General features: G+C 43.7%; 1 protein-coding gene across 1 annotated transcript in view; it reads right to left on the bottom strand.

The window, feature by feature from the left end:
- Positions 1–17,492, bottom strand: part of LOC141257730 (proton-coupled folate transporter-like) — a 1,024,054-nt gene that overhangs the window by 416,122 nt on the left and 590,440 nt on the right. Inside the window, exon 6 of the mRNA XM_073672629.1 lies at positions 1,586–1,742. Coding sequence (XP_073528730.1) covers positions 1,586–1,742 — 157 coding nt within the window. The remainder of the gene's footprint in view (positions 1–1,585; positions 1,743–17,492) is intronic.

Here is a 17,492-nt window from a genome sequence, read left to right as displayed (position 1 = left end):
ATGAGTGCACAAGAAATGGAGTCGGCCTGTGTAAAAAGTCTTTAAAATGACTGCCATTTGGCTTATATGTAGTTAATCAGAGGTCACTTATTTTTTAAAAATGGAACCAGTATTATCAATGGCAATTTTGTGTTATTATCCAGTAATGCACAATGGGGACAAATAGTCTCAACTGTACCTCTCTGTAAATTTTTGACTGGTTAACAAACTTTTTACTCGTCTTTGGGGCTTGTTTAAACTGGACGACCCACAGCTGTCAAGGATCGCTGATTATCTACATAGAAACCTATTGGTGGTCATTTAATAACCTCTTTAGAGAGTTTCAGGCTTCCAATGCACACAGAAAGATCACTAGTAGTTCATTCTCTGTGCATACGCTTTCATTCTCTGCAACATACAATATGTCCTATTTACACAGGATGATATGTTGGTGAAAATGATAATTTAAAAGCTAGCTAAAAATAATTCCACCCAGCGAACAAGTAGTTTGCCTGTTCATCTGGTAACTGGCAGACTGTTATCAGTGCTGATTATTGGAAACGAGTGTTTCTAGGAAAGCTCATTCCCAATATTCTTGAGGTATATGTGCACCCTTAAACAATACACAACACTATGGAACAGTTTATCATTCAATACAAGAAATGGATTTTACAGAAATATAGTATAAAGAAAAGAGGCTTTTCTCCTCTTTTATGAATTGATAACAATCTATCTAACTTATACATGCATCAAAATATGATGGTTCCCTGAAATAAACAAATAAATAAACAATCAAGTGATGAATACTTTTACATGTTCACATCTTACTTGTGTAATACAATTTATGAGTGACACATTAAAAAGTCAGTTTTATTGGCTTATTAGTGAAATGTGAAGTTCACTATTGGGCCAGACTGATATATAAAATCTGACATGGCAAATCTTTGTGCCAGGAGAAGAGTTGCTGCCAGACAGTTTGATAGTGAATCATTCTCCTCTCTTATTTAAAGAAAATGTATGATCATGCAAGACAAGTGAATATTAATATATTAATAGGTGAGTGAGAATAGAAGGAGTATAGTTAGCTTAAAAGGCTTGTTAGGTACATTGATGGGATTAGGATAGACCCCTCAATGATTGACTGTGACCCATGAGACCCAAACTGGTTAGCACAATGAAGAGATCCATACCAGACTTCCTTCATGAGTACTCTGATAGTGATTAAACACTGAAAGGCCTTTAAAAATTAAGCCTTCAGTTTTTAAGTTCCAGAATATTTATTTGGACAATATTCAAAAAGGATGTGGTATACACATTAATATCACTTTTTCCATAGAAGAGTCATAGTCATGTCAAGATTTACAGTTATTTACTAAATGCATTAATTTATTAAAAGTATGGAAAAAAAAACTATTGCAATGACTACTAATATTTTTTTATATAATCATCACTTACAGCTTTGTTAAACTTTTGCCAGGAAGCAAGGCTACACAACGTATTATTTGCATCTCAATTTATGAATTTACATTTGAATGTATTAGAAAAAGGATTGTGCAATGCCTGAAGAATATGTAAACAAATGAAATCCCAAAGCCATAGTACTTACTGAATCAACACAAAGGTGATTATCTGGAATGCTGCCATAATAACGAAGCACATTCCTGGAAATGTTGATAGTGTTGCTGGATAAATTCCATTAAATATTGCTGCAGCAATAAGTAAACATATAGTTTCAACTGAAGCCATTATGGAAAACATTGCACCTATAGAAAACCATACAGCAAAATATTATATTCAAAATAATAATGCCAAGATACCAACAGTAACAATGAACAAAAACATTGTTTGAAATTGACATTACACTTTAGAAAGTCACAATTTAAAGGACAACAGCAATATAAAGTGGTGTAGTTTAGTTGTAGCTGACAGTTGATATACTCTTTTTAGAAGATGCTTAATAATAAAAGCTAGATAACAAAGTTGCTGGAATCATTGAATAACATTATAGCTTAATTTCTATTAAAGCAACACATTCATAGAAATGTATCTGTCACTGGTGATAATTGCATTAGGAAGTGTGGAGATATGGGAGGATGTTCCCCCCAATGAAAAGAGTAGAAGCATAACTGTAAATACACTGGATTTTTAAGAATACATTTTTTGTGCCATTAAGACTAATGTTAGAGCGGAACTTTAGCATTTTCTTTTATTTAAGTCTCAGTTTCAGGGGTAGTTTATACTTTTGTTTGATTTTTTTTAGCTAGAAAGTCAATATATTTAACTGGATAATCCATAATTAAATCCATAATTAAATGTGTACATAATCAAAACAAATTTCTCTTGAGACATCTTACTTAGCTATGGGAATTATATATACATACATTTACTGCTCAAAAAATAAAGGGAACACTCAAGTAACAAATCCTAGATCTGAATGCATGAAATATTCTCATTGAATACTTTGTTCTGTACAAATTTGAATGTGCTGACAACAAAATCACACAAAAATCATCAATGGAAATCAAATTTAATAACCAATCGAGGCCTGGATTTGAAGTCATCCCCAAAATTAAAGTGGAAAAGCACACTACAGACGGATCCAACTTTAATGTAATGTCCTTAAAACAAGTCAAAATGAGGCTCAGTATTGTGTGTGACCTCCACGTGCCTGTATGACCTCCCTACAATGCCTGGGCATGCTCCTGATGAGGTTGCAGATGATCTCCTGTGGGATCTCCTCCCAGACCTGGACAAAAGCATCCACCAACTCCTGGACAGTCTGCGGTGCAACGTGACGTTGGTAGATGGAGCGAGACATGATGTCCCAGATATGCTCAGATTCAGGTCTGGGGAACGGGTGGGCCAGTCCATAGCTTCAATGCCTTCATCTTGCAGGAACTGCTGACACACTCCAGCCACATGATGTCTGGCATTGTCCTGCATTAGGAGGAACCCAGGGCCAACCACACCAGCATAAGGTCTTACAAGGGGTCTGAGGATCTTGTCTCGGTACCTAATGGCAGTCAGGCTACCTCTAGTGAGCATATGGAGGACTGTGTGGCCCTCCAAAGAAATGCCTCCCCACACCATTACTGACCCACTGCCAAACCGGTCATGCTGAAGGATGTTGCAGGCAGCAGATCGCTCTCCACAGCGTCTCCAGACTCTGTCACGTCTGTCACATGTGCTCAGTGTGAACCTGCTTTCATCTGTGAAGAGCATAGGGCGCCAGTGGCGACTCTGCCAATCCTGGTGTTCTGTGGAAAATGCCAAGCGTCTGCTCGGTGTTAAGCTGTGAGCACAACCCCCATCTGTGGACTTTGGGCCCTCATACCACCTTCATGGAGTCAGTTTCTAACCGTTTGTGCAGACACATGCACATTTGTGGCCTGCTGGAGGTCATTTTGCAGGGCTCTGGCTGTTCTCCTCCTGTTCCTCCTTACACAAAGGCGGAGGTAGCGGTCCTGCTGCTGGGTTGTTGCCCTCCTACGGCCCCCTCCACGTCTTCTGGTGTACTGGCATGTCTCCTGGTAGTGCCTCCAGCCACTGGACACTACGCTGACAAACACAGCAAACCTTCTTGCTACAGCTGGCATTGATGTGCCATCCTGGATGAGCTGCACTACCTGAGCAACTTCTGTGGGTTGTAGAGTCCGTCTCATGCTACCACGAGTGTGAAAGCACAACCAACATTCAAAAGAGACCAAAACATCAGCCAGAAAGTATTGACACCTTTATTGAGTGTGTCTTGATAATTGTCAATAATTTCCATCCATTGTCTATTGCATTTGCACAACAGCATGTGAAATTGATTGTCAATTAGTGTTGCTTCCTAAGTGGACAGTTTGATTTCACAGAAGTTTGATTTATTTGGAGTTATATTCTATTGTTTAAGTGTTCCCTTTATTTTTTTGAGCAGTGTATGTACATTATATATATATATATGTATATACAGTATACACATATACATATATATACAGTACAGACCAAAAGTTTGGACACACCTTCTCATTTAAACATTTTTCTGTATTTTCATGACTATGAAAATTGTGCATTCACACTGAAGGCATCAAAACTATGAATTAACACATGTGGAATTATATACTTAAAAAAAAAGTGTGAAACAACTGAAAATATGTCTTATATTCTAGGTTCTTCAATGTAGGCACCTTTTGCTTTGATGACTGCTTTGCACACTCTTGGCATTCTCTTGATGAGCTTCAAGAGGTAGTAACCGGAAATGGTCTTCCAACAATCTTGAAGGAGTTCTCAGAGATGCTTATCACTTGTTGGCCCTTTTGCCTTCACTCTGCAGTCCAGCTCACCCCAAACCATCTTGATTGGGTTCAGGTCTGGTGACTGTGGAGGCCAGGTCATATGGCGTACCACCCCATCAGTCTCCATCTTGGTCAAATAGCCCTTACACAGCCTGGAGGTGTGTTTGGGGTCATTGTCCTGTTGAAAAATAAATGATGGTCCAACTAAACGCAAACCGGATGGAATAGCATGCCGCTGCAAGATGCTGTGGTAGCCATGCTGGTTCAGTATGCCTTCAATTTTGAATAAATCCAGAACAGTGTCACCAGAAAAGCACCCCACACCATCACACCTCCTCCTCCATGCTTCACAGTGGGAACCAGGCATGTAGAGTCCATCCGTTCACCTTTTCTGCGTCGCACAAAGACACGGTGGTTGGAACCAAAGATCTCAAATTTGGACTCATCAGACCAAAGCACAGATTTCTACTGGTCTAATGTCCATTCCTTGTGTTCTTTAGCCCAAACAAGTCTCTTCTACTTGTTGCCTGTCCTTAGCAGTGGTTTCCTAGCAGCTATTTTACCGTGAAGGCCTGCTGCACAAAAGTCTCCTCTTAACAGTTGTTGAAGAGATGTGTCTTCTGCTTGAATGCTGTGTGGCATTGACCTGGTTTCTAATCTGAGCTGCTGTTAACCTGCCATTTCTGAGGCTGGTGACTCAGATAAACTTATCCTCAGAAGCAGAGGTGACTCTTGGTCTTCCTTTCCTGGTGCGGTCCTTATGTGAGCCTGTTTCTTTGTAGCGCTTGATGGTTTTTGCAACTGCACTTGTGGACACTTTCAAAGTTTTCCCAATTTTTCGCACTGACTGACCTTGATTTCTTAAAGTAATGATGGCCACTCGTTTTTTTTTACTTAGCTGCTTATTAAACCTGACAGGGATCACATGATGAATGAAAACCATTTCCGGTGACTACCTCTTGAAGCTCATCAAGAGAATGCCAAGAGTGTGAAAAGCAGTCATCAAAGCAAAAGGTGGCTACTTTGGCTACTTTGAAGAACCTTGAATATAAGACATATTTTCAGTTGTTTCACACTTTTTTATTAAGTATATAATTCCACATGTGTTAATTCATAGTTTTGATGCCTTCAGTGTGAATCTACAATTTTCATAGCCATGAAAATACAGAAAAATGTTTAAATGAGAATGTGTGTCCAAACGTTTGGTCTGTACTGTATATATATTTACAGTATATATATATATATATATATATATATATTTATATATATTTAACTACTTTACAGCCTGGGGCATATTAGCTGGTTCTTACAGCTGACATGTTCCCGCAACAGCCGTGGGTGGAATATCGAACCACCCGTGGCTGTTAACATGTTAAATGCCGCTGTCAATCTCTGACAGCGGCATTTAACATTGCCGCGCCGGAAGTACGTCACTTACCCGCCCATCGGTGACCCCGTCATGTGATCGCGGGTCACTGATAGGTGGGCATGACAACCCTGTGTCTGCAGCATACCCCAGTGGTTGTCATGTGCTTGATCACTTTGAGCGCCACCTAGTGGTCGGTGCTCATAGCACAGGAGCATTTCTGCTACATAGAGGTGATCTGCTCATCACCTCTTTGTAGCAGAGGCGATCAGACAGTTGCTGCTTCTAGTCTCCTATGGAGACTATAGAAGCCTGCAAAAAGTGAAAAAAAATGTTTTTAAGAATATTAAAAAAATTAAAAAATATAAAAGTTTAAATCACCCCCCTTTCACCCCATTCAAAATAAAATAATAATAAATAAAACACATATACACATATTTGGCATCGCCATGTTCAGAATCGCCCATTCTATCAATATAAAAAAAGATTTAATCTGATCGGTAAACATCAGATCTACCCCAACATGGTATCAGTAAAAACTTCAGTTCGGCTCGCAAAAAATTAATCCTCACTCTAACCCAGATTCTGAAAAATGGAGACGCTACGGGTCTCGGAACATGGGACCATTTTTTCTTTTTTTAGCAAAGTTTGGAATTTCTTTTCACCGCTTAATTAAAAAAGAACCAATACATGTTTGGTGTCTATGAACTCATTATGACCTGGAGAATAATAATGGCAGGTCAGTTTCAGCATTCAGTGAACATGGTAAAAACAATAAAAAAAAAACATCTGTGGTATTGCACTTTTTTTTGCAATTTCACTGCACTTAGAATTTTTTTCCCGTTTTCCCGTACACAATATGGTAAAACCAGTAATGTTGTTCAAAAGTACAACTCATCCCGCAAAAAATAAGCTCTCACATCGCCATATTGACCACAAAATATAAATGCTATGGCTTTGGGAATAAGGGGAGCAAAAAGCGAAAATGCAAAAACGGAAAATGCCAAGGTTGCGAAGGCGTTAAATTCACATGTGTACATGTGTATTCAATCTGCCAACTTGTTACAATTAGTAAAATATAACTAGCATACATGAAGAGCTATCACTGTTACCACATAATGTACTGTAAATAACTAATAATGTATAATTCATTACGAAGTGATGTAAAATTCAGGCTCAGGAGATATAACTAGTGTTGATCGAGCACTAAAATGCTCGGGTGCTCAAAGCTCGGTCCCAGCACATCGCGATACTCAGGTGTTCGACCCGAGCAATGAGCCCATTGAAAGTCTATAGGAAATTCAAGCATTTTTCTTGCTGTCCCCCCCGGCGGTCTGCAGAAGGTCAAAAATTGCCCAAATCGATGGGAACAGTGCTCAATGAAACATGTCAAGCACGCAGAATATATAGGCAGACAGGCAGGCAGGGTATATAGGAGAGTGCATGAAAAACATAGCAGGTCACTCGGAACACACTAGTGCCCTCCAATTTTCACGCACCGTCTCTTTAAAAAAGCCAGCAATTCAGCAGCCACATTCAGATATACCCGACAATTTAGAACAGAAAGAATAGAGCATCACACATAGATTAGATAGATAGAAACATGTCAGTTATATATATAATGAATACAGTGACAGTGTTGGTTACTGTACTTGTCATTTAGTCTTAAAATAAAGGTTTTATAAAAAAAAAAAATTGTCGTGGGGTCCCCCGTAATTCTAGTCTCTATCAGAGGTTATGTTAGAATCTATGTTGTTTTACTTTTCGGCCATCTTTTTGTGGTTTTCTGGCTTCTAGTCTTTTCCTCTGGTGCTTAGTGTCTTGGTCACGTGATCTCCTCACTCTTTATTACTCAGCACCTGTCTTCCATTCCTCGCTGGACATCCGTGTTGTTACGCTTGTGCTCTGGCTAAGTTGCCTTGTTAGTTCTTTGTGTTTAGGACAATTGATATCCTGGGATTTCTTGTTCCACCAGTTTTGTTTCCTTTAATCTTCGTATCTGCAATTAACTTTTTTTTTAGGAGGTCTCCTGTTTTTGCTCCCAGTCCTTAGATCTTTTAGGGACACCCTTCCCCCTTCCTTCAGGTCTTCATTTGAGTTCAGTGCAGGATGGTCGGTGGGGCTATTCACAAGGAATAGGGAACCCACCCTAGTGTAGGGTTTAAGCAGAGTCTCAGAGCAGGGACAGTTTTTCCCTTCTATTCCTTAGTTCTTAGTTGCAGAACATAACAGTATGTCCAGCCCCGTTAAGGAAAAAAAAAGTTTTTTTTTCCTCTTCCCCTCTTCCTGGGTTTTCTTCAGTATGAGTACCATCCAGGAGCTTGCTCAACGCTTGCAAGGGTTGACTCTGGAGGTTGCCGGTCTTCAGCAGTACGTGAGTAAATACCCTGCAGAATGCTATGAAAAACCTAAGGTAGGATTACCTGAGTGTTTCTTGGGGAAATGACAGGATTTTTTTTCATTTAAAAATGCTTGTTTGTTGTATTTTCGGCTCAGACCTAGATCTTCTGGGAGTGAACTACAGCGTGTATGAATTAATATGTCTCTATTGCGTAAAGAACCTCAAATCTGGGCATTTTCCTTGTCTCCTGATGATCATTGTTTGAGGTCTGTGGAGGCATTTTTTGATGCCATGGGTTTGCTGTATGATGATCCTGATCGGGTTACATCAGCTGAAGCTGAGCTCAGTCGTCTCAAACAGGGATCTCTTGATGCTGAGAGTTATTGCACCCTGTTCAGACGATGGTCTGCAGAAGTCAGGTGGAACGACCCTGCACTCAAGTTTCAGTTTCTGGCAGGCTTGAGTGAAAGGGTTAAAGATTTGCTCATTGCATTCCCTGCACCTGATACTTTGCAAGTTGCCATGCAGTTAGCTATCTGTGCGGATACAAAGTTGAGGGCCAGACCATCGACAATCAACTGGGGAACCCATGCAGGTGGGGGCAATGTCATCCCTTTCCAAGGAGAGGGACAGAAGGTTCTCTGAGGGACTTTGCTTGCATTGTGGTAAGGCTGATCATTTTTTAAAGCAATGCAAGGTTCGCTTAAGGAAAGAAAAAAAAATGGTCAGTAGAAATAACATTCCCGTTTGTATTGCGTTTTTATGTTCTGCTGGGGTGTTTTTTCCTGGTATGACCTGTCAGGGTTGTTTGATTGAGTTTCAGGTAATGGTGGATTGTGGTTCTGCACTTAATTTGATTGATCAACAATTTCTTGAAAAGTATAAGTTCGGTTCTGAACCTTTGTCGTCTCCTTTTCCTGTGGTGGCGATTGATAATACTCCCCTGGAGCATGGGAGCATTCTTTGAAAGGTCACTGGGTTTCCGCTTACTATGAATATGGAACATCAGGAGCAAATTGACTTATTTGTACTTGCTAAATTGCCTTCCCCGGCTGTCATGGGATTGCCCTGGTTAAAAGTGCATAATCCTTTGTTGCACTGGTCGTCTGGTTCCATAAGATCCTGGGGTCAGGGGTGTTATGGTAAGTGTTGTAATGTTCACACTGTGGCTGTTTTGAAGGGGGAGTTACCTGAACCCATTCAGGATTTTTGGAGGGTTTTTTCGGCGGTGGAGTCGAAAGCTTTACCACCTCATAGAGATTACGATTGCACTATTGAGTTCGTCCCTGATGCTAAGCTCCCAAAGAGTAGGTAGTTTAATCTGACAATTCCCGAGAGGGAGGCTTTGAAAGAATACCTTCAGACTAGTTTAACTGCAGGTCACATAAGACCCTCTAAGTCTCCTGTGGCGGTTGGGTACTTTTTTATCAAAAAGAAGGATGGGGGTCTTAGGCCATGTCTGGATTTTCGGGAGATTAATAAGATCACTGTGCGCAATCCGTACCCGTTACAACTTATTCTGGATTTGTTTAACCAATTGACCGGAGCTAAATGGTTTTCTAAGATTGACCTTCATGGGGCATATAACTTGCTGCGGGTGAAGGACGGAGATGAATGAAAGACAGCTTTTAACACCCCGGAAGGTCATTTTGAGTGTTTGGTGATGCCTTTTGGGCTTACTAACGCTCCTGCATTTTTTCAAAATTTCATCAATGACATTCTGAGACCCTTGATCGGTAGAATTGTTATTGTTTATCTGGATGATATTTTGATTTATTCATCGGATCTTGAGTCTCATTGGCAGAGAGTCCGCGAAGTTCTTCAGACACTGAGAGACAACACACTCTTTGCTAAATTGGAGAAGTGTCAGTTTGCTGTCCAGAATATTAGTTTTTTGGGTTACTTTGTCTCTTGTGATGGTTTTGAGATGGACTCGGTGAAAGTTCAGGCTGTGCTGTAGTGGCCGAGGCCTGAGGGTTTGAAGTCCATACAGAGGTTTTTGGGGTTTGCCAATTAATACAGGAAATTTATAAATAATTTCTTTGTCATCGCTAAACCCATTACTGATCTCACCAAGAAGGGTGCTAATAAAGTCCAATGGTCCACTGAGGCTATTGAAGCTTTTGAGTATCTCAAGGAGAGGTTCAACTCTGCTCCTGTTCTTATCCAGACGAATGAGACCAAGCCATTTTTGGTTGAGGTGTATGCCTAATCTATAGGAGTAGGGGCAGTTCTGTCCCAGGAGGAAGAGGATGGGGTGCATCCCTGTGCTTTCTTTTCAAAAAAACTTTCTGAGACTGAGCTCAACTATGATGTTGGTAATCGTGAGTTGTTGGCTATTAAACTCACATTCGAGCATTGGTGACATTTTTTGGAGGTGTCTTGACATCCTATACAGGTTTTCACTGATCATAAGAATTTGATTTATCTGGATGCAGCTAAACGTTTGAATGCCCGTCAGGCTAGGTGGGCACTGTTTTTTGTCCGGTTCAATTTTTCCGTAACCTTTGTCCCGGGGACAACGAATGTTAAGGCTGATGCTTTGTCTCGTAGTTTCTCTACAGTGGTGAATGCTGAGAGGGAGGAGTGTATTTTGCAGAGAGGGGTGGTTGGATAAGAGCATCCTAGGAGCTTAGAGTGCGGCACCAACTAACACTCCGTGTGGTAAATTATTTGTGCCTAGAGCCTTGAGGAGAGCGTTGTTTGTTGAATGTCATGAGTCTCGGTTGGTGGGTCACCCAGGGATTTTGGAAACTAGGAGGTCTATCGGTCGGAGTTTCTGGTGGCCAGGGTGGCAAAGAGAAGTCATCAAGTGGGTGCGTCAGTTCTGTGTGCGCTAGGTCGAAGGTCTCTCATGCTATGGCTGTGGGGTTGCTGTGCCTCTTGGAAGTTCCTAGTTCGCCATGGATGCACCTTGCCATGGATTTTATCACTGATCTGCCTGTATTGGAGGTTTTATTCTGTCATCTGGGTTGTTGTGGACCAGTTTAGTAAAATGTGTCATCTGGTTCCGTTCAACAATTTACGTTGCGCCAAGACTCTTGCTAAGGCTTTTGTGAAGGAGATTGTCAGGCTCCATAGTGTTCCCATGGACATTGTTTCCGATAGAGGACCACAGTTTGTGGCTCACTTTTGGCGTGATTTTGTAACAGATTGAAAATTCATTTGTCATTCTCATCGTGGTATAATCCAGAGTCCAATATTCAGACTGAAAGGAAGAACCAGGATGTCAAGCAGTTTTTGAGATGTTTTGTGGCAGACAATCAGGAAATGTGGTCGGAATTTCTACCACTTGCGGAGTTTTCCCTTAATAATCATACTTCTTCCTTGGCTGGGTGTTCTCCTTTTTTTTGTTGTACAGGCAGGTATTCATCTTTTGGTCCATTTTCCAAAGTTGGGGCTGCTGTACCGGAGGAGGACAATTTTTCTGGTGATTTGGAGAGGGATTTGACCAGTGAACGCCTGCATCTTAAAGAGGCTAACAGGAGATCAAAAAGGTATTTTGACAAAAAAAGAAAGGAGTCCTTGTTTGCTGTTGGGGACATGGTTTGGTTGTCCTGTAGGAATCTTCATTTGAAAATTCCTTCTAAAAAACTGGGGCCTAAATTTGTGGGTCCTTTCAAAGTGGTTCAGATTGTCAACTGGGCAGCGGTGAGGTTGGGCATTCCCTCGTCCTGGAGGATTAATTCTGTGTTTCATGTGTCGTTTCTTAAGAAGGCGGACACGCCTGATAAGCAGGCGAAGCCTACTGTTCCTCCTGTTGATGAGGACGGTGAATTTGAGATTTCTCGCATTTTGGATTCCAGATGGTATAGAGGGAGATTACAGTATCTTGTGTCCTGGAGAGGTTTCGGCCCCAATGATAATTCCTGGATGAAGGCCGAGGACTTCTCTGCCTCATGGCTAATTAAGTCTTTTCACAGGAGATTTCCTGGTAAGGCTCAGCCTAGAGGATCCAGAGGATCCTCATAAAAGGGGAGGTACTGCTAGAATCTACGTTATTTTACTTTTCGGACATCTTTTTGTGGTTTGCTGGCTTCTAGTCTTTTCCTCTGGTATTGGGTGTCTTGGTCACGTGATCGCCTCACTCTATATTACTCAGCACCTGTCTCTCATTCCTCGCTGGACATCAGTGTTGTTACGCTTGTGCTCTGGCTAAGTTGCCTTGTTAGTTCTTTGTGCTTAGGACAATTGATATCCTGGAATTTCTTGTTCCATCAGTTTTGTTTCCATTAATCTTCGTTTCTGCAACTAACTTTTCAGGTCTCCAGTTTTTGCTCCCAGTCCTTAGATCTTTTATGGACACCCTTTCCCCTTCCTTTCCCCTTCCTTCAGGTCTTCGTTTGAGTTTGGTGCAGGATCGTCGGTGGGGCTATTCACAAGGAATAGGGCACCCACCCCAGCGTAGGGTTAAAGCAGAGTTTCAGAGCAGGGACAGCTTTTCCCTCCTATTACTTAGTTCTTAGTTGCGGAACATAACAGACAGGTTAAGCAGACGGCTGGGGCAGATGTTTGAAACCTGGGAAGGGGGTAATACCCATGGAGCTTCCCATGCTACTAATATCAGCCCCCAACTGAATACCTAGCCTTTACTGGCTACTAAAATGGAGGACCCCCCAAAAAATGACGTGTTTTAATAGCTATCAAAGGCTAGGCAGACAGCTGAGGGCTGATATTAATAGCCCAGGAAGGGTGCCATGAATATTGGCCCCCTCCCAGGCTAGAAACACCAGCCCTCAGCCGCCCCAGAAATGGTGCATACATAGGATGTGCCAATTCTGGTTCTTAGCCTCGCTCTTCCCACTGCCCTGTAGCGGTGGAAGTGGGGTAATAGGGCTGGGATTGATGTCAGCTTATAATGCTAGCTGACATCAAGCCCAGGTTAGTAATGAGGAGGCGTCTATAAGACAACCCCATTACTAACCCCATGGTGAAAGTGAAAAAAAACACCAACACCCAGAATAAAATCTTTTAACTGAAATAAACACACAATACTTTAATATTCTAAATTAAACTCTATTTACCATATCACCCAATCCAGCTGAAGCCAATGTCTCCTGCAATAAAAGCAAAATAATTAACCATCCTCATCCTTACTTTTCCATGGTTCCCACGACGGCTCCAGCTCTGCTACATTGAGATGGCAGGCTGGATGGTAGCAGAATGCTGCTATCCAGCTTGTCATCCTTCAGAGACACTGCAGAGTGCATGCTTGTCATGCTTGTGCTCCACAGTGTCTCGCTGAGATGGCATCCAGATGAGCCGAGTTAATGTCAAATGAACTCGGCTCACCTCATGCACGTTACTGACAGCGTGGGAGAATTCTCCTGCTCACGCGGTGACATCATTTGTCCGCACCGCATGCGCAGGAGAATTCTCCCATGCTGTCAGTGCGCTTCTCAGTGTCTCTGCGGCATGGTTATCTCTGCCCATATGGTTATCATTGTGTCCAAGACAAAATGGAACTCATCACTGAAGTGGAAAGACCTCCTTCCCAGCCTCCATTCTTTATTTGGAAACCAAATGGACAACACCAGGAACAGGCTTACACAAGGGAATGTCACACCAGTCCTACTGTATGGTTTTGGCAGACACTGTTTGACACCTTAAGCTAGGTATATTCAGTACAGAATAGAACAGTATGCGCAGTTTTTTGAATCTGACAAGACTATGTGAGCAGCGCTCAGAAAAGGCCTTCACAAGGAACATCACACAGGTCTTATTTGTAGGATTGTAGCATGGAGTGGCATGATTTATGGTAGATGGAGCCCTTCTTGTCTTTATTCCAGGTACACTAACATATTGGCGTTACATTGATTTTGTCTCGGAACCAGTAGTACGGCCATTTCTCAAATGAGTTCCAAGAGACGTTTTCAACATGATAATGCAAGGCCCTAAGCTAATTATGCTACTACGAGTAGCATGCATAGCCTAAACATGCTACTATGACATTCAGCGTCTCTGAACTTGTTTCCCATCAATCACTTCTGTGACGTCATTGGTCGGCAATTACAAACTTAGCTGCCAGCAGCAGATCTTGATGATTTGCATACCCAAGTGCATTCAGTGTGGCAGAATATTTCTCAGACAATTTTAAATATTATCAATAGAAAAGATTTCATATTCAAACTGGTAAATAGGACCCTATTCCATGTTGTCTGAGGGCCTAAAATGTTTTTCTATGGACACTCCTAATCTGGAATTCATATACATGATACATGGATTAGATAGTCCATTAAAAATAACAAAATGTACTAAATATATAAGAAAATATGCATACATATAAATATACAGGAATACAAAGTCAATAGCCAGATTATGGAACAAAGAACATGATATCCACTAATAATTATGGAGGTGAAAAAGTAAATAGGAATTTGAAAAAACATAAAATGCCAGTGCTCAAATAGTCAATAACATCCCTACAAAATGCATCCTACCTCATAAACCAAAGATGCCAGTATACATTTAAAATTAATAGGTAAATAAACAAATATGTCAGCACTAGGGTATGCTGTAAGTGAGAATGTATGTACTGCTTTAAAGATACATTCAGTAGAGGTGGGAGCATCCATATTTAACTCTTACCCATATTCTACACGTGGAATAGCACGCTGCTAGCGCCAATGCGTGTTTTGCGTGTGCTTCCTCAGGGGGGTGTAGCATACTGTGTGTTAAGACCATTAGTGATGAGTAGTGTTGAGCCACCCCCGTAGTGTTCGAGTTCGGTTCGGTTCGTCGAACACCCGTGTGTTCGCCGAACTGTTCGTCGAACTGTTCATCGAACACCTTCGAACACCGTTAAAACCAATGGCAGGCAAACAAAAACACATAGAAACACATAGAAAACACCTTCAAAGGTGTCCAAAAGCTGACAAACTGCTCAGAAGACACAACTAACACATGGAAAAGTGACAAGTACATATAGTCATGCGAAAAGAAAAGAGGTAGAGGAGTAAAAGGAGGGGGAGACACAGATATAGGCATGTCATGCCCTTCTAAAATCCAAAAAGTGAGAAGCCGACACGTTCAGTCCGCTCCTGCCCGTGCCACCTCCGTGTCGCCGGGTTTGTGCCAGAGCCGCGGTGAACCCTGACGGCCAGCCCCCCTCTCCCAATACTGGTGCCTGTCCGCTGGTGGGTCGAGCGAGCCCCCCTGTGGTGGAGGCAGCTCTAAGCTTTTTAATTTAAATTGTCTCTCTAATTTGAATGAATACACTTTAAATCCATTTACAAGGATCTATTGGAGGGCAAGTCTCATGCCAGCAGCCGCGTAATTCCAGCTCCAGTAGCGTCCACTAAAGCTGCTGCAGTTAAAAAGCTTTTATAAGGATCGAGCTCGGCTGTCCACCACAAGGCATCCTACTGCCAGTCCCAGCCCCTATGCCTTGGGGTGCCTCCTGATGCTCTTCACTGAGTATCCCGTGGTCCCGAAGCATTTCCTTTTAAAAAATTAAGTGTCCAAACTACAGGTGGTGTAGCTTGCTTAACAGCCGGGATAATCCGCTGACTAGCAGACACTGCTACTAGGCACAAAGTATTTCCTGGGCTAGATGCAGTTAAAAATTTGTAATTAGATACTCTCGTTGGATGCTGAGAAAGCATTCCATAGAGTCTCCTGGCACGCCATATATGATTCTGTAGTGCCGGCGTCCCTGCCCTCTGCTAGGCAGGGACGCTGTTCCCCTCACCGCTCTGCTCCGTGCCCGGCGTCCTTCTCCCGCTCTGCTGGCAGCGCGCGCTCCTTCCCGGCCACTGTGCTTAGGGCGCGCGCGCGCGCTCTCCCTCCCTCTTAAAGGGGCCGCGCGCGCCGTCCTAAGGAGTTCCCGGCCAATGGCCGGAGGACTTTACCATATATAAGGCACCTCCTCCAAAATGGAGGTGCCCGAGCAATGTTGTTTGCACCTGTGTCTCACCAGTGCTTCAGCCCTCAGGTCCCGTTGCCAGTTACCTGCCAGTTACCTGCCAGATTCCTGCCAGTTTGCTGTCCTAATCCTGCCTGTTTTCCTGTTACCTGCCTGCCTGCCTGAGGTCCGACGGTCTGCCTTACAACTCCGGTCAGTCTGTCTAAGGACCAACTTGCCCGCTCACCTGGGAGCGCACCTCAGCTACCTGCCTGCTTGCCTGAGGTCCGACGGTCTGCCTTACAACTCTGGTCAGTCTGTCTATGGACCAGCTTGCCCGCTCACCTGGGAGCGCTTCTCCGTTACCTGCCTGCTTGCCTGCCCGGAGGCTCCGCTGTCACGTGCTGTGACCACCAGCTACTCCAGAGACTCTTGCCCGCTCACCTGGGAGCGCTTCTCCGCTACCTGTCTGCTTGCCTGCCCGGAGGCCCCTCTGTCACGTGCTGTGACCACCAGCTATTCCTGAGACTCTTGCCCGCTCACCTGGGAGCGCTTCTCCGTTACCTGCCTGCTTGCCTACCTGGAGGCTCCGCCGTCACGTGCTGTGACCACCTGCTATTCCAGAGACTCTCGCTTGCTCACCTGGGAGCACACATCCTCCATCTGCCTTGCTAGCCTACCTGGAGGTTCAGCCATCACAGGTCGTACCTACCCTTTATCCAGAGACTGCCCCGATCACTTGCCGTGACCTCCTGCCCGTACACCCAGAGACTGTCCCGGTCACCTGCTGTGACTGCCTGCCTGATCGCCACCCGCTCCCTTACAAGGACCGCCCCCTTGTATAGTAGCCCAGAGGTTCCGCCTCACAGACCCGTTACAGTTTGCTCGGGCCCTGGAACCCGGTGGCACCCAAGCTCCCTCGCTCTCGGACCTGTGTCATGAACTGTCCCGTCAAAGGTCCCAACAGGAGTCCATCCTGGGTCACCTGCGGAATGTCAATACTCGCTTGGACACTCTGACTGCTCCACCAACAACCTCCGCCAGTGCCATGTCTCGCAATCCGGCAGCTCCGCTGTCCACTAACACCATGATTCCTTACCCCGGACCTCGGCTTTCTGCACCTCCTTGCTTCGGAGGCGACTCCGCCCAGGCTCGGGGCTTCATAAATCAGTGCACCCTGCACTTTGAACTATTGTCCCACCAGTTTAACTCCGACCGAGCCAAAATTGCATTCATCATGTCCCATCTCACCGGGGAGGCCCTGGCCTGGCTAAATCCTCTATGGGAGAGAGGAGACCCCCTGGTGTCCAACTTGCCTGCTTTTCTCACGGCTTTCCGGAAAGTCTTCGACGAACCCGGACGGAAGACCTCATCCGCATCATCATTGCTACGCCTCCGTCAGGAAAGCCTCACCGTGGGCCAATATGCCATACGGTTCCGTACCCTTGCCTCGGAGCTGGCCTGGGATAACGACGCTCTGGTTTCCGTCTTCTGGGAGGGTCTGTCCGGCCGTATTAAAGATGAACTTGCCGGTCGGGACATTCCTACCACTCTCGATGACTTAATAACTCTTGCCACCCGGATTGACCTACGGTTCCAGGAGCGTGCCAGAGAGGTCACCCGTGAGAGGAGGTTACCACGTCTAGCTCCTACTTTTCAGAAACCCGTCACTCCTTCTGTCTCTAA

This window comes from Phyllobates terribilis, unplaced genomic scaffold (assembly GCF_046119375.1).
Source record: "Phyllobates terribilis strain yellow unplaced genomic scaffold, ASM4611937v1 Scaffold_3__8_contigs__length_932513732, whole genome shotgun sequence".
Classification (NCBI taxonomy): Eukaryota; Metazoa; Chordata; class Amphibia; order Anura; family Dendrobatidae; genus Phyllobates; species Phyllobates terribilis.
This window is presented reverse-complemented; position numbering and strand designations above follow the sequence as displayed.